The sequence below is a fragment of the Thamnophis sirtalis genome, unplaced genomic scaffold, assembly GCF_051295495.1.
Source record: "Thamnophis sirtalis isolate CommonGarterSnake01/CBP01778 unplaced genomic scaffold, rThaSir2_p1.2 scaffold_6, whole genome shotgun sequence".
In the NCBI taxonomy this organism is placed as follows: domain Eukaryota; kingdom Metazoa; phylum Chordata; class Lepidosauria; order Squamata; family Natricidae; genus Thamnophis; species Thamnophis sirtalis.
In genome coordinates, this window is record NW_028261386.1 from 38,993,203 (window position 1) to 39,008,066 (window position 14,864).

A 14,864-nucleotide genomic window follows, 5' to 3' on the forward strand; every position below is an offset into this window, starting at 1 on the left:
ACACTATGTGTTCTTGTTTACTTATCAAACTCCTTAATCTATTCTCATTTCATTTCATTAAACTTTTTTCCCTCAGACATATCAACATTTCTATAACAAAATAGGCAAAAACACTGTTTTCAACTCAGCCCTTTTTCATTTTTTTGATACCGTGTTTCCGCGAAAATAAGACAGGGTCCTATTTTCCTTTGACACCCCCCCTCCCCAGAAATAAGTCCTTGGCCTTATTTTTGGGGCGTTCTTATTTTTGAGGTGCAGGAGGCAGTGAGGTGGCCACCTCATGGCTGCTGCTTTGTTGCAATATTTTCAGGGAGGGCTTATATTTTGGGGTGGGCTTATTTTAGTACTTGTGCTCAAAAGCCCAATTGGGCTTATTATCCAGGGAGGGCTTATTTTCAGGGAAACGGTATTTCTCACAATGGATTACTGTCATTCTGCCAGTGTTTTGCATTTCTTAAAATTTCTTATCATTTTTTCCTACTTCACAGAGTTATTATGCAGGGAAAACAGGAGTGAAACATTATGCAAAAAACTCCACCTTTAGTTGTACAGAATAATGGCAGGATGTAAAACTTACCATCATTACCCTCAACTTCTGTTGCACACCATCATGCTGTTACCCACCTTTATTAGGGATAAGTAATGTACTCAGTGACCATGAGATGTTTTAATTAATTAAATTTTATAGTAAGGCTCCCTAATTCAGAACAAGCTATAATACAAGGTATAATATTAGAAGCAAATAAAAATAATTATCAAAATATGAAGCAACATAGAAAGGTTGGCATTTATTCATATCAAGAGTACTCCTTGGGAGGTGGGGCTGATGTTGCGATGATACAAGGTACGATCTTGGAGCTCCAGGATTGCCGTCGATATCTCCGCTGCTGGATGGTCCTTTTGGACCTAAACCGTCCCGTAGAGACGGTGATAGAGAAGGGCACATCCTGCCGATCCCAGGGACTTCACAAAGTCTGTGGTAGATCCAGGAGAAGCCCTTTTTTCCGGCCACAGAGAAGCAGCCATTGAAGCTGCTGAAAGTTGGGACAGCTCCAGAACGGAAGCAAAGCGGGAGAGAAAGTGTGTCGTATTGGTGAGATAAATTTTATTATTAGAGAAGAGAACACTCAAAAAGATCAAAAGTAAAGTTAAGATTGAAGACAGAAGAGGTTGTGCAAGATTAAGCCTGAGTCAAACTTAGTGTGTTATTTTTTTTTCTTTTTAATATTTTTATTGATGGAATTCTCACAAATGCTTCTTACTTTTTAAACCGGACTGGGCTTATAGAAATATAGAAATGTTTTGATGAGCTTTCAGTGTATTTTTCTCTACTTTTTCTCTTTTAGGCCGGAGCCATTTTGGGATGGAACATACAAAGCCACAACGTTTACAGTGGACATGGCTGGGTCATGCTGAACTAAAGTACCAGGGCTACATCCTGCAAGTGTCCACCCTGCAAATGTATATTCTTCTGTGCTTCAACCATGCGGAGGTCCTGACTACCTTGATTCTTACTTCATTGATATCATAGGAAATTGCTTCATACCTATACTTAGTATTTATCCATCTGCTTTAGTTTTATTGACATTGATTGGGCTAGGAATAGAATAATTGTTATTTAGCCTCTCCATTCCTTTCTCCTGTTTCTGGCTTGTGGAAGGGAAAGCATGTTATTGAAAAATAGAAACGCATATCCTTGCATTTCCCAAGGATTTGTTTTGTACTAAGGCATCAGGAAATTTGGTTTGAACATGCTCTATTTGGATTTTTGTTTGGTACAGATATGTATAATTTGTCCTTTTCATAAGATAAGAATGTTTTCTCCCTGACTAGGGTGACTGTAGTGGCATAATGTTGGATCAATGACTTTTGTTTATCAGCTTGTAGTCAGCTAGCTATTTTGCCTGATTTAGGCTGGAGGTGGCTTAGGGGTTTTGTTGTCTTTTATTTACTGGCATTGCTTATAAAGACAGAGAATCTGATAATTAAAAATAAATAAATAAATAAATAAATTTAAGGTGTACACAGTTGTATAGGATAACTTTCAATGAGACTGCTTATAAAAAAAATAGTTTCCTGATATTTTCTACAGTGTTTGAATCTTAATATGATCTGAGTTATTCTGAACGGGATGATTGTGCTGAACCATTGGTGATTCTGGATTGATTGATTCTTTCTGCTCTGGACTGGGAAACTATCAGGGGCTCTTCTCCTGGTCACTAGCACATATTCCTGTAAACATGGTAGGGTCTCGGAATGGAAGTGTTATTAATTTGCAATATTCTTTACAGTAGGGGCTAAAGACTAGGTGTCACTGCTTTCTTCTTTGTATTCCTTTTTTATATGTTTAACTTTATAGTTTTCTTTTATTGGTTATAGGAAGTTTCTGTGGAGGTACTATTAGAAGTCACAGGTCTCTCCCCTGTCCTCCTAAGTCATGCCCTGAAACCTCTGACAAAGGAGAATGGGATCCTCACCCAGAAGCAGAGTAAGTTCAGAGGACATTCCTGTAAAATGAGGGGATAATGAGAGTATGTAAGTTGGTCTGAAAATTCAGATGGAATTATGACTTTTATTTGTCTATAAAATATATTCCATCTTAAACTCTTCACAACAGAATCATTAAATAAGCTTTTAGTTGATTTCATGACTCAGTGATGAAGCTTCATTTCAACTTTAGTGATGAAGTTAAAAGAATTTTCTTAGTCATGTGTCACAGAATACAGCTGAATTTAGGAAGGCAAAATTATCTTAGCTCTGCTCAGTCCCTGTCTTCTCTGACTGCTAGGTCTTTTGAGGCTGAATGAGGGGACACTGAGCCAGGCATCCGGTGAGCGCCTGTGGCTCTTGCCCAAACAGATGTATTTGAATGTGGAAGAAAATGAGGGTTGTGCTCTGGAGAAGAAGAGGAATACTATTTGCTGTCTCCTTGTCCAGATCCTGAAGGCAGAGAAAGAGATGCATATTGACAACCTGGTATTTAAGGTATGGAACACAAGGACTTAAGCCCCTTACTGAGTTGGCAGCCAAAAAGAAGATTTTCTTCATTCATTCTTTCTACCTTGTTCAGGTGATTGATGCATGCCAGAAACGGGAGGTTGGCAGTACCCTGAAATTTTTGAACTTTTGCTGTAGTAGCACAGATGTCCTCTCTTGCATCCTGCATCTACTGAGCCAAGGTTACATCCAACGCCAGGAGGATAACCCACATATCCTGGAGTACATTTCGGCAGAGCCCACCACACCTCACCGGGGTCAAGCCCAGCTCATTTTTCAAAACATTAATTACCAAAAATCAAAGATCGCTTCTGGGACAGATACAACCAAAAGGTAATGCTGTATGTTAATGTGCTCTGCATATACAGTAGAAAGTGAAAGCCATCCTTTGTTGTTGTTTTTGTTGTTGTTCTTGATAAGGCTTTTCTTGTCAGATTGGATACCTTTGGCCTTGACACAGAACAGGTTCTGATGGAGACGGTACTCTTGCCTATGGGACGTACAATGAATCAAGAAGAAGTTGAGTTGCTGATGACCCAAACAGTGGAGAAGGTGTCAGATACTCTAAGCGTGACTGCAGATATAGCTCAACATCTGCTGATACACTGTAAGTGGAATGTGGATGTTCTGATTCAGCGATACACAGAAGACCAAGAGTCAATGCTGTTTTTCTCAGGGCTGCAAGTGCGAAATCCTCAGCCACCTTCAAGCCCTGTCACCCACTGTCCAGTTTGTGTGAATCCTCTGAATGAAACAGACGATCTGCCTCTTCTGTGTTGTATGCACTACTGCTGTAAGGTAAGAGCTTCTTTACTACCGTGAAATAGGTATTTGGGAGGGGGAGCAATTTCTTTCGTTCTGTCACAGTAGTAGTGCGTTAGTCTGCCATCTTCCTCTGTAAGCCTGAAACATTCATCTCGTGTTTCATTCATCTTTGTGGATTGCTGTGGACTTTATTCATATCCATGAAAGAACGTTGTCAATATTTAGAATTGGTTTCCATTCCCAAGTAATTTAATAGCATTTTCTTTTATAATCCATAGTAAACTGCAGTTGAAATATTCCCTATTTCTTCCTCTGCCTTCATTTTTATTTTTATTTTTTTCTTAACTAGTCCTGCTGGAATGAATACTTGACTACTCGGATTGAACAAAACCTGATTCTGAATTGCACTTGTCCCATTTCTGATTGCCCTGCACAACCCACTACTGCCTTTATCCGCTCTATCATTTCCTCCAAAGAAGTCATTGCCAAGGTAAGCAGGGTAATTATAAAAAACTGGCTTTAGCTGATTGAAAAATGCGTCAATCCCCTCCAGAAAGGAATTTTGTTCTTATGAGTGGATGCTTGTTATATCTTGAAGCCTGAAAGTTGGTCACAGAAGGTTAAGCTGTTAATCCATTATGCTAGGCATGCTAAATTTCACATTTGTAGAAACTCTCTTGTGGTATGTGACTGATAGTTGTTGCTTAACGTTCACAATTGGGCTCAGGATTTTGGACCTGACTTGATTTTATGACCATATTAATGATGGTTGTTAACTGAATCACCATGGTCATTAGGCAAACTATATGGTCTGTCAACTTGTAAAGCGTTGCCATGACTATTATCGGGTTGGCATTGGAGGGAGAATTCCATGCATACCTTTGGCCAGAGCCAGATCTCATATTTCTACAACCTTGTTGGTGAATGTGATTTATGACCCAGACAGAGGGGAGGGGATAAAGTTCAAACGCAATTAAGTGGAAGTCATTTTCGGCTCCTTAGGAGATCATGCCTGAATGTTGATTCTAATAAATGAATGGATTTCTTTTGAACTTTGTCTCGAGGCTCGTAAATTAATTAGGTCATCTTTTGGGAACTTCACATGGTCATTAAGAAATCCTTCACATCCAATGAGAAAGTGGCAAAAAATACTGCAAGTTGCAATCACGGGATCCTGGGATGCTACAACTAGTTGTAAATGTAGGCCTGCTGCCAAGCACCTGAAATGCCGTCCCTTGATCATAGCACAATGTTTTACAACAACCCAAAGTGATTTATGGGCCGTAAAACACCCTTGCTGAGACCCTCGCAATTTAAAAAGGTTGTTAGGTGACGAATCATTAAGTGAGGACTATCTGCAGATTTTTTTTTAAAAAAGCTCAATCTTCCTAAAATAATTGAAGCAATCTGCTCTGCAAATGTCTCCTCTCCTTATGCAGTGAGTGTTGGTGGAATCTAAAGAGTACTTGGCCAAAGTACTTGGTATATGACTTTGTAGAGAGCCAAATACAAAACAAAAGAAATAATAAAAAATATTTTTTATCCATGTATACTGGTTTGCATACTGTTGTACTTCTCTCTCTCTCTCTCTCTCTCTCTCTCTCTCTCTCTCTCTCTCTCTCTCTCTCTCTCTCTCTCTCTCTCTCTCTCTCTCTCTCTCTCTCTCTCTCTCTCTCTCTCTCACTCACTCACTCACTCACTCTCACACTCTCACTCACTCTCACTCTCACTCTCTCACAATGTCTATGGAGATTCTCAGTCCTCCAGGTTGTAATTGTCCCAAAAGTGCTTTTGCAAGAGGCAATTGGACTTTCTGGTTTTTCTTTTTCGCTTCTCACCCAAGAAGCTTCTTCAGCTCTCAGTCTTCAAAGACATTTAAATACAGACTTTCTGCTAAATGGTTTTGAATAATGAAGGAAAATGTTTGGGATGCACTATTCTAATTGATTTTGCTGATTGTTTCATTTATAACATTTTATCTGCCTGTCCTCTTCAGAAAATGATATAACAATATATTACTTAATTGAAAAAAAATTATTAGATTAGTTTATGAAGGGATAAATCTCATCTCAAGAAATTATTAAGGAATAAGGTAGTTATTTTTGCACCCAACATTAGTAAATGTTCTTCTTTTAGGATTAAGGTGCTATTCTAAATAGAATTATCTTTTAAAAAAATAAGAAACCTGTTGAAAACCTGCCTTTTTTGTTAAGAGATTTATAATATGCATGTAACACAAATATCTCCTAGATATTTTTAACAAGAACTCCAAAACTAACATTCATGCATTTTTAATACAGTATGAGAAAGCCCTTCTAAGAGGCTATGTTGAATGCTGTTCAAACCTGACTTGGTGCACCAACCCTCAAGGCTGTGATCAGATACTCTGCAAGGAAGGCCTTTGCTATGGAGAAGCTTGTTCAAAGTGCTCTTGGATCTCCTGCTTCAGCTGCAATTTTCCTGAAGTAAGGTTAACATGAAGCTTGGAGGCAGAGGGCTCTCTCTCTCTCTCTCTCTTTAGAACCATTTATCAGTCTCTGGATTCTTCACAGGCCCACTATCCTGCCAGCTGCAGTCACATGTCTCAGTGGATGGATGATGGTGGTTTCTATGAAGGAATGACTGTGGAAGCCCAGAGTAAGCACCTGGCCAAACTCATATCTAAACGCTGTCCAAGCTGCCAAGCTCAAATAGAGAAAAATGAGGGCTGTCTACAGTGAGTATGTTTTTTCAGTACATTTTTGTATAAAGAGGAAAAAATATATACAAGGAAACTTCAGTAATTTATGGTTTATTTGACAGATTGGATTATTATGCCTTCTCTCTCAAAGACACAAATGATTTGTATCTTCCTCATTCTAGAGGCAACAGTTTGCAAGACAAAGAAACACCTAGTTGATCAATTTTCTCCATCCTGGTGCCCTTTATATATGTGGGAACTACCATACCTAAACCATTCTGCTGTTTTGGGGCATTTTCCTTAAGTAGTTTTCACAATACCAATCCTATCTCCATTGTCATTTAAAGAGCGTTCTTCTCCCTCTTTAATTATGTTGATATGTGGGTGTTATTCCTTTGAAAAGTTAGAATGGAAAACTTGATTTGATGGACAGAAAGTACTTTCTAGATTTCCTCCTTACATATTAGTTCTTGGTGTCTGGGCACCTTTTGGCTCAACATTTGCAGCCTTAGCTGCTTCTTGTGTGATCTGAAATCTCATAGGGCAAATACAATCCAAATAGAGATTAAAGAATATATATTTATCATTTAGTGTTTTCACTTACCATGTTTGGATGTAAGGCAGAGCATCACCTGAACCTTACTATGTATCATGTTTTGGAAGAGAAAGTGTTCTCTAGTATTTGCTTTTATTTTAATCCTTAAAGCAATGTTTCTTCCTTTTCTTTTTTAATATTGTAGTGCCATTCTGTATGGCTTTCCGTGTTTTATTTATTTGGTCAATTTATGTGGCCACCCATCTCACAAATCATAAAAAAACAATAAAAAAATAAAAAAAACATTACCCACCCCCATAATCTGCTGGAGAATACACTTACGTTCCTATCAACACAGCCACTTTTCAAGCTTCATGTTACTAGATTCAAGCCAGATGAAAAAGCCATGGCTTGAAATGTTCCAGAAGACCAATAAGGTTGGGGCCAATCTGACCTCCAGGGGAATTAAGTTCCAAATGGTGGGTAGTGTGGCAGACAAAATTTTCCTGTTGGGTCCTGGCAGATGACATTTCTTTGTGGAGGGACCTGGATCTTGCTCATTAGTGTGTACTTAGCTGAAAGAGCCCTAGAGTTACTTTTCACATTAATGATCCAAAGCATGAAGTTGGTGGCCACATCTTACTAATGGCCCTCATCTCCATTATATGCAGTATGACTTGTGCCAAATGTAACCATGGATTTTGTTGGCGTTGCCTGAAACCTTGGAAACCAACCCATAAGGACTACTACAACTGCTCTGCCATGGTGAGTGTTTATGCAAAAGACAAGCCCGATATAGGAATATTTTCTTCTAAGGAAATATAAGTAGTAATATGATCTTTTTTTAATCTAAAGTCCAGGTATTTTTTTAAAAAATTATCCTGGCATTTGGTAAATAATATTTCGTTTGTTTTTTATCATTATATTGTATATTAGTTACAAACTCACATTTTAGAAATATAATTACATCTGTAATTTTGGATTTCTTTTCCAATGTATGTATGAAATCCACTTTATATGTTACAGCCTAAGAATTTTTTAAAAAAATGTTTGCTGTTACTGTGAGTAAATGCATTCCCTCTCTCTCCTTCAGGTAAGCAAAGCAGCTCGACAGGAAAAGCGTTTCCAAGACTATAATGAAAGGTGCATTTTTCATCATAAAGCAAAGGTCAGGATCACTATTTTTTAGTTGAACCTGTGTCATTAACCATGTGCTTTTATGCATTGGTCATCTTAGAATATTTAGCTGTAGGCCATTCTAGTCATTGAGAACAGTAATATGTCATCACTTCATCATCTTGACAAGGCAATTTAGGGAGATCGATTGTTTCAAAACCAATAAATGAAATCAAACCTTGTTACTAGAAAAGAAGACGCCTTTTCTCCGTACTTTCTGCATTTTAGCAGGAAAGTAGAGCTCATGTTCTTTTTCATTTTGTTGTAAATACTCTGCAAGTAATCCTCTTCTACGTTTTTTCAATATTATCCTAGAAGTTTTATATACATAAAAAGGCATAACGTTTTTCCGAGTAATGTAGTAAATAAGAGTAGACACCAAGAAAACTGATGCAGTTCTCATCAATTTCAGGAATTTGCTATGAACTTAAGAAGTAGAGTTTCCACTGTCAGTGATGTGCCACAGATTCGGACCTTGACTTTTGTTGTTGATGCCTGCAAAGTGCTGGAACAAGCACGAAAAGTAAGACCCATCTTTCAATGTATGCTCCATTTTTCTGCAGCATTGTCCCCTTCTTTTCAATTCTGTTTTTTATTTTATACTTTGTATAGCCCCACAAAGGATGTAGAAAGTGTAACAGAGGAGGTCCACATCATGTTCTTAGAACTGTATTGGATGGTGAACATAAAAATGAAAGTGGAAATAAAAGTAAATGGTCAAAAATGGAATGGGGGAACAGTGTAAAATTAAGGCTAAAAATGTTATTGCAACATGATATTTTAATGCAGTAGAATGAAGAATAATAAGGTATTTGTAGACAGTTTCATTCTATTCAAAGCCTAAATAGTATTTTGTCAAATTTACATTCAAAGCATACTAATCATAAATGTGCTCTGATTTATTCTGAAACAATTCAGCGATTACTTTAAATTTAATTTACTTTAAATTTTCTCCCTAATTTATTCAGGATTATTTCTCTGCAAATTTCTAAATCAATCAACCCTTCCTTCCTTCCTTCCTTCCTTCCTTCCTTCCTTCCTTCCTTCCTTCCTTCCTTCCTTCCTTCCTTCCTTCCTTCCTTCCCATCTTCAAAGAAAAACAAGAAAGTCCAGTTGCCTCTTGAAAAAGCACCTCTGGAACAGCCATGACCTGGATGACTGAAAATCTCCATAGACATTTCTTTGGAAGATACCTTAGAACCGGGATGGCGAACCCATGGCACACGTGCCACAGGTGGCACGCGGAGCCATTTGTCAGGGCAAATGGCCAGCTGAATTCACCATTTTTTGAAGCCATTTTTCACCCTCCCCAGGCTTCAGAACCTGGGGAGGGCGAAAAGAGCCTCCCTCCCCCCCATAGGCCCTCCGGAGGCTTCATGAGTTTCCTTGAAGCCTCTGGAGCACTCAAAACGATGCTCCAACCACACCAGAAGTGACTTCCGGTAGGCTCAGAGTGTCGTTTTGAGCGCTCCACAGGCTTCAGCGACCTTCAGGAGGCTTCCCTGAAGCCTCCGGAGCGCTCAAAACGATGCTCCGAGCAAACTGGAAGTCACTTCTGGTTTGGTCGGAGCGTCATTTTAAGTGCTTCGGAGGCTTCAGGGAAGCCTCCTGACTGTCGCTGAAGCCTCCAGAGGGCCTCCGGGGGGATGGGGGGGCTGTTTTCGCCCTTCCCGGGCTCCTATAAAACCTCTGGAGCCTGGGGAGGGTGAACAGAGCATGCAAAAAAATGGGGATGGGAGCACCTTTAGTTCGTGCATGCACACTGGGGGGGGGGGTGTCACACATTGCATTATGAGTGCGGCATGCCCGCACATGACCCGCCTGCACTCCCCCCATTTATGGCACGCGAGCCAAAAAAGGTTCGCCATCGCTGCCTTAGAAGAATCTATAGTGGCTTTCAGAAAAAAACAACTCCAGAATGCTTTTTCATTCTTAGTTTTTCTTTGGATTCTCATTACAAAGCCTTTGTCATTCTATGGATGTTCCATAACTGTATTCATAAAAGAAATAATATAAAAACATGGAAATTTACCCTAGCATTATTTCCCTCCAAGCACCTATGGTTTAAATTTGAGCTACGAAATATTCTTTTCTCTCCTGCTCTAAGTAGGAAAGTGGTACTATGGTGTAACAAGCTTCTTCCAGTTACTTCATTCTAATTCTCTTCTAGGGGAATATCATAGGAGAGGAGTAGAGTTGTTGGAATGTGGGGTCATTATCATCTCTCTCTGCCCCTAATGAAACCATTGGATAGGTTCCAACTGGAATCTATGATTTATATGCGTTGTGATACATGATGTGTTTCAGGTCCTGGCATATTCCTGCATCTACAGCTACTATAACCAGGACACAGAAAAAATGGATATCATGGAACAACAATCTGAGAATCTGGAGCTGCATACTAATGCTTTGCAGATCCTTTTGGGTGAGCCATTATTGACATGCAAATAATTGTCATTTATTTGAGACAAGTTCAGAGAATACTGGCAATATTCGTAATATGGATTTTTTTTAAAGTCTACATAATCACCAACAAAAGGGATAGTGTTTATGTAGTTAAGGAAAAATGGAATAATGACTAATGAGTAAAAAAAACAAAATAAAGACTAATAGGAACAATAAGTAACTATAAGTAATATTTTTCCAGTCATTAAGCTTATTAACTCTGGACTATATAGCAACATATTCCATTTCATTTTTAGAACAAAGACTTTCCAGAATTAGTTAAATTCATATCCTGGATTCATTCCTTAAAATAAAAAGTAAGTTTATTTCCAGTTGCATAAAATTATCCTCTGCTGTATTTGTAGGTTCAGAGATGTAAACCTCTTTGCTTTTTTACAAAAATGTATTGCAGTTTTCTAAAACACATGAATAGAAAAACATTCTGGGAGTTGAAGTCTGCCAGGCTTAAAGTTGCCAAAGGTTAGAGATCCCTGAAATAAAGAATAAATAGAAAAACAATATTGAAGAAAAATAAATATTTAAACAAAAAGAAAAGTTAAGCAGATAAACAGAAAAAGAATTCTCCCAAATTAAGGCAATAAATTAAGATAAATCACCGAAATATATCACATAGTCAATTTCATAAAAACAATATATAAAATTGTGCACAGCAATTTGTCTTTTCTTGAAATACATGAAACTGTTAAATGGAAAACATGCTATTTTTTAATTACTAGAAAAAAATAGCCATTTCAAAAAGGATTCCAAGGATCCTAAAGTTTCCAGATCCTCAAGCCTGTTAACATTTCATAAAAATCTAACATCCATTCCTTTTCAAATGTTATTTGAAATAATATTTCTGATGAATTAATTTCATTTTATAGCAAGTTTATTTGGCTTTTGTTTTTACACTTGGGTTCGTTCATTCGCAAGTGCTCCCGTTTGGAAATGGATCTGCTTTTTCTTTCAGAGGAGATGCTGTTACACTGCCAAGATCTTGCCTCTTCCATTCGGTTGCTCAAAGCAAAGCATTTTAGTATTGGTTTAGAGTTGGTTCGCAGGATCCAAGAACGGCTCCTGTCAATTCTGCATCATGCTACTCAGGTAATACCTGCCTAGGCAAGATATATATGGTAGTAAAGGCATTTTTGCTAATTCAGTATTGCAGCAAAAATAAATGTGCTAAATCATTATATCTAAATTCTTAATGGTTCCATTTTCTTTAGGAGAGTGTTTCTAGCATCTTGCTATATCCTTTCAATCTTTTATTTTGTTGCAGGATTTCAGAGTGGGATTCCAAACTCGACAAAGCTCCGAACAGGGGGGGATTAAGTTATCCAATGTACTTAATGGCACTTCTGCTTATAAACAGTAAGTTTTCTTATGGCGATATGTGAATAGTAAGTTGGGTGTCAGGTTTCTAGTGAAAAGCAGTCTGGCTAAGAGGAGCCTAATTCAAGCATGCCAGCAACTATTCAGATAGATGGTATTTCTCAGTGGTTCTCAAACAAATTGATTTATGACTATAGTTGAGTCTACCCATTACAGCCATAAGTTGTGATAGTCCTAAAGTGGGTCAGCTATACTTGACTGATCTGATTATATGTCCTTTAATGTGACAATTGCTAAACAAAATGCTGCGGTCGTAAAGCAAACCCATTGTTTGCTATAAGTTAACTTTACTGAAAACCTGCGGTAAATGTCAGTTTTCAAGAAAACTGTTTCAAAACATGTCCATGTTACTGTCGGATGCTGCATATGGCTTCCAATGTGAGCCAGTTGCCTGATGTCTGATTACTTGACCAGAGGGATGACTGTCAGACCTACAGAATTGGGTTGAAAGTACCCTGAGGGAGATCAGTTTAACTTCAAACGGTCGCTATGCAACCAGTCGGAAATTGAGGATTACCTATACCAAAGTACTTTCTGTCAAGCAGGAGATGATTTCCTTCTTCTACATATAAAATAACATATTTTCCATAACAAGCCAGGTATATTTGAATGTCAGGTATTTAAATCAGTGATGTGATATGTATAGATTTGGAACAAACAAGATGCTTTTGGGAGCAACAAAGGAAGCCATATTTTTGCTGCTCCTTGAGTAATGTAATGTATTATTATCATTTCTCCAGTTCATGTAGTGTCAGTATAACAGTAACCTCTTGCATCTCTTAAAATAACATTGGTAAAAACAAGTACGGAGTTGAATTCTGTTACAGTTTAGAAAATCTTAATATAAAATATTATATTATATAAATATAAATATATTATATAAATATAAAAGTATTAATTATGAATGTTAGTATTTAAAGCAGAGGCAGGTAGTCTGTTTATGTTTATGGATTATATTACTTTCAAGTAACTGAAGGCAGTATCATCATGTCATGTAAATGGAAAGTTCCTGCCTTGCTTTTTGTTTGCCCAGTTTTAGAAAACCTTTTAAAAATGGTTTTATATTCAGTAAGCCTATCCATTCTATAGTTCACTAGTCCCTTGCTAAAAATCAGTAGAAATCAATACTAGTGAATTTTAACAGCAATGTTGACGGAGGTTCTGAGTTGACCCCCAAAAATATGGTTTAGGGACCCCCAATAGTTAATCAAGAAATTCCTAGTGAGGAAAGTCCTTATTAGCTCACGTCAAACATATTGGGGTGTAAGTCAAGTTTGATTCAATAAGTATCCTGTTGGAATTTAGATGACTACTGTAATGCAAAAGTAAAATGATGCTAAATTTGTTTCTGCACAGGCTGATTTTTTATGAAGGATCTGATTCACCTGATACAGATGATGGGGGCAAAGAGGAAGATGAGGAAGATGAGTATGTTCCAGAGTGGCAAGAATATGATGAAGACCTCGATGATGATGATGATATTTCTTATGACGATGAATCAGAAAATCTAGAGAGAGATTGCTTTTTTTTTGACGACGAAGATGAACCATTTGATTAGAGTTCACCTTTGGACTTTCCAAATTCTGAAGAAGAGGACCTTCAGGCGACCTTGTCCCTGCTAATTCTGCTACTATCATTGTCACAAACTGCAGGGAGAGAATTTCAGTTAATTGGGAGTCAATTATATGATCGTTTACAATTAAGGGCACCTTGACTTTGAGATAGATCTTTGTGGCTATTGGAAAATTCACAGTGCCTGATTACATACAAAGTTAATTAGCCAAATAAACAAATGAAAAAGTTGGGGAGCAGTGAGGCTGCAGGACTGCAAACTTTCTTAGAGAATAAGATACGGCTCCGGTCTAGTAAAAAGACCATTGCCTCAACTCCAATGCAGGCTTCAATTTTAAGAGAGCGCTGTATATCATCAATTTATGTGAAAGTTTCCACAGCATCCCTTCCCATATTCCCTGTACCTTATTGCCCATTAGCTAATACTTACCCAGAGGTTTTATTTGATAAAAATATATCTGACTTTATTATTTTGCCCAGCATTGAGTTAAAATTCTAGGACCTAATAGCAATACAGCCTTATTTATGAGTGCCCATTCAGTTTTGCTCTCCAATAGTGATTCATACAGTAAATACATGGAAGCATGAATGTGTGCGTGTGTATGAACACAAGTGTACATAAATATGCAAAGTCTCTAAAGAGGCTTCTTGTCTGCCTGAACCATTTTCATTTCCATTCTAACACAGCTCCAAAACAATGAACGGAGATTTTGATTTCATTGCAATATAAATTATTCTACAAGATTCAGTGCCAGGGACAATGATATTCTCTAATTAGTGAAAGGGCAATTTAGGAGATTGATTGTGCTTGAATCACTTGAATTGCATCTCGTTTGGACAAAAATTGTGTGTGCTGGTGTGCATACGTGCGGATGCACGCTTGCATATAATGTTTGCTTATGAATGTTGGTAAACTGGTGTTTTTTTAAAAAGTAAAACAACTCCCAAACTTAGTTAAAATGCCCTACTATGACCCTATTGGATAAATCTGTAGGTTGCTTATGTTTTGAACTGAAATGGTTTTGTATTTTGTATGGAACTCTTTCATGAAGATATTTTTTTTCTTTAATGTTCTTTTGCCATTTGGAATGCACTCTGCAGGTGGGAATTCTGCAGGATATAGACGTTCAGAGGGTTCATATATACAATATAAACATATGTATACATACATATATATGTGTGTGTATGTGTATGCAGGAGCTAAAATTGTTCGGAGTATTATGCTTTCTCTTTTTTTGAAAATGAAAAAGAACCCCAAAATTATACAACTTCTGTTATGAAATAAACCGGTTTTCTTCTGTT

At 37.6% G+C, this 14,864-nt stretch overlaps 1 protein-coding gene across 1 annotated transcript in view; it reads left to right on the forward strand.

Moving 5' to 3' along the window:
• LOC106551833 (cullin-9) overlaps positions 1-14,864 on the forward strand; it is a 53,670-nt gene extending 38,806 nt beyond the window's left edge. The window contains exons 27-41 of the mRNA XM_087717668.1: positions 1,347-1,492; positions 2,380-2,488; positions 2,789-2,985; positions 3,071-3,330; positions 3,432-3,795; positions 4,112-4,252; positions 6,063-6,227; positions 6,315-6,478; positions 7,649-7,742; positions 8,071-8,145; positions 8,566-8,676; positions 10,461-10,578; positions 11,569-11,702; positions 11,878-11,969; positions 13,347-14,864. Coding sequence (XP_087573794.1) covers positions 1,347-1,492; positions 2,380-2,488; positions 2,789-2,985; positions 3,071-3,330; positions 3,432-3,795; positions 4,112-4,252; positions 6,063-6,227; positions 6,315-6,478; positions 7,649-7,742; positions 8,071-8,145; positions 8,566-8,676; positions 10,461-10,578; positions 11,569-11,702; positions 11,878-11,969; positions 13,347-13,548 — 2,372 coding nt within the window. The 3' untranslated portion in view covers positions 13,549-14,864. The remainder of the gene's footprint in view (positions 1-1,346; positions 1,493-2,379; positions 2,489-2,788; positions 2,986-3,070; positions 3,331-3,431; positions 3,796-4,111; positions 4,253-6,062; positions 6,228-6,314; positions 6,479-7,648; positions 7,743-8,070; positions 8,146-8,565; positions 8,677-10,460; positions 10,579-11,568; positions 11,703-11,877; positions 11,970-13,346) is intronic.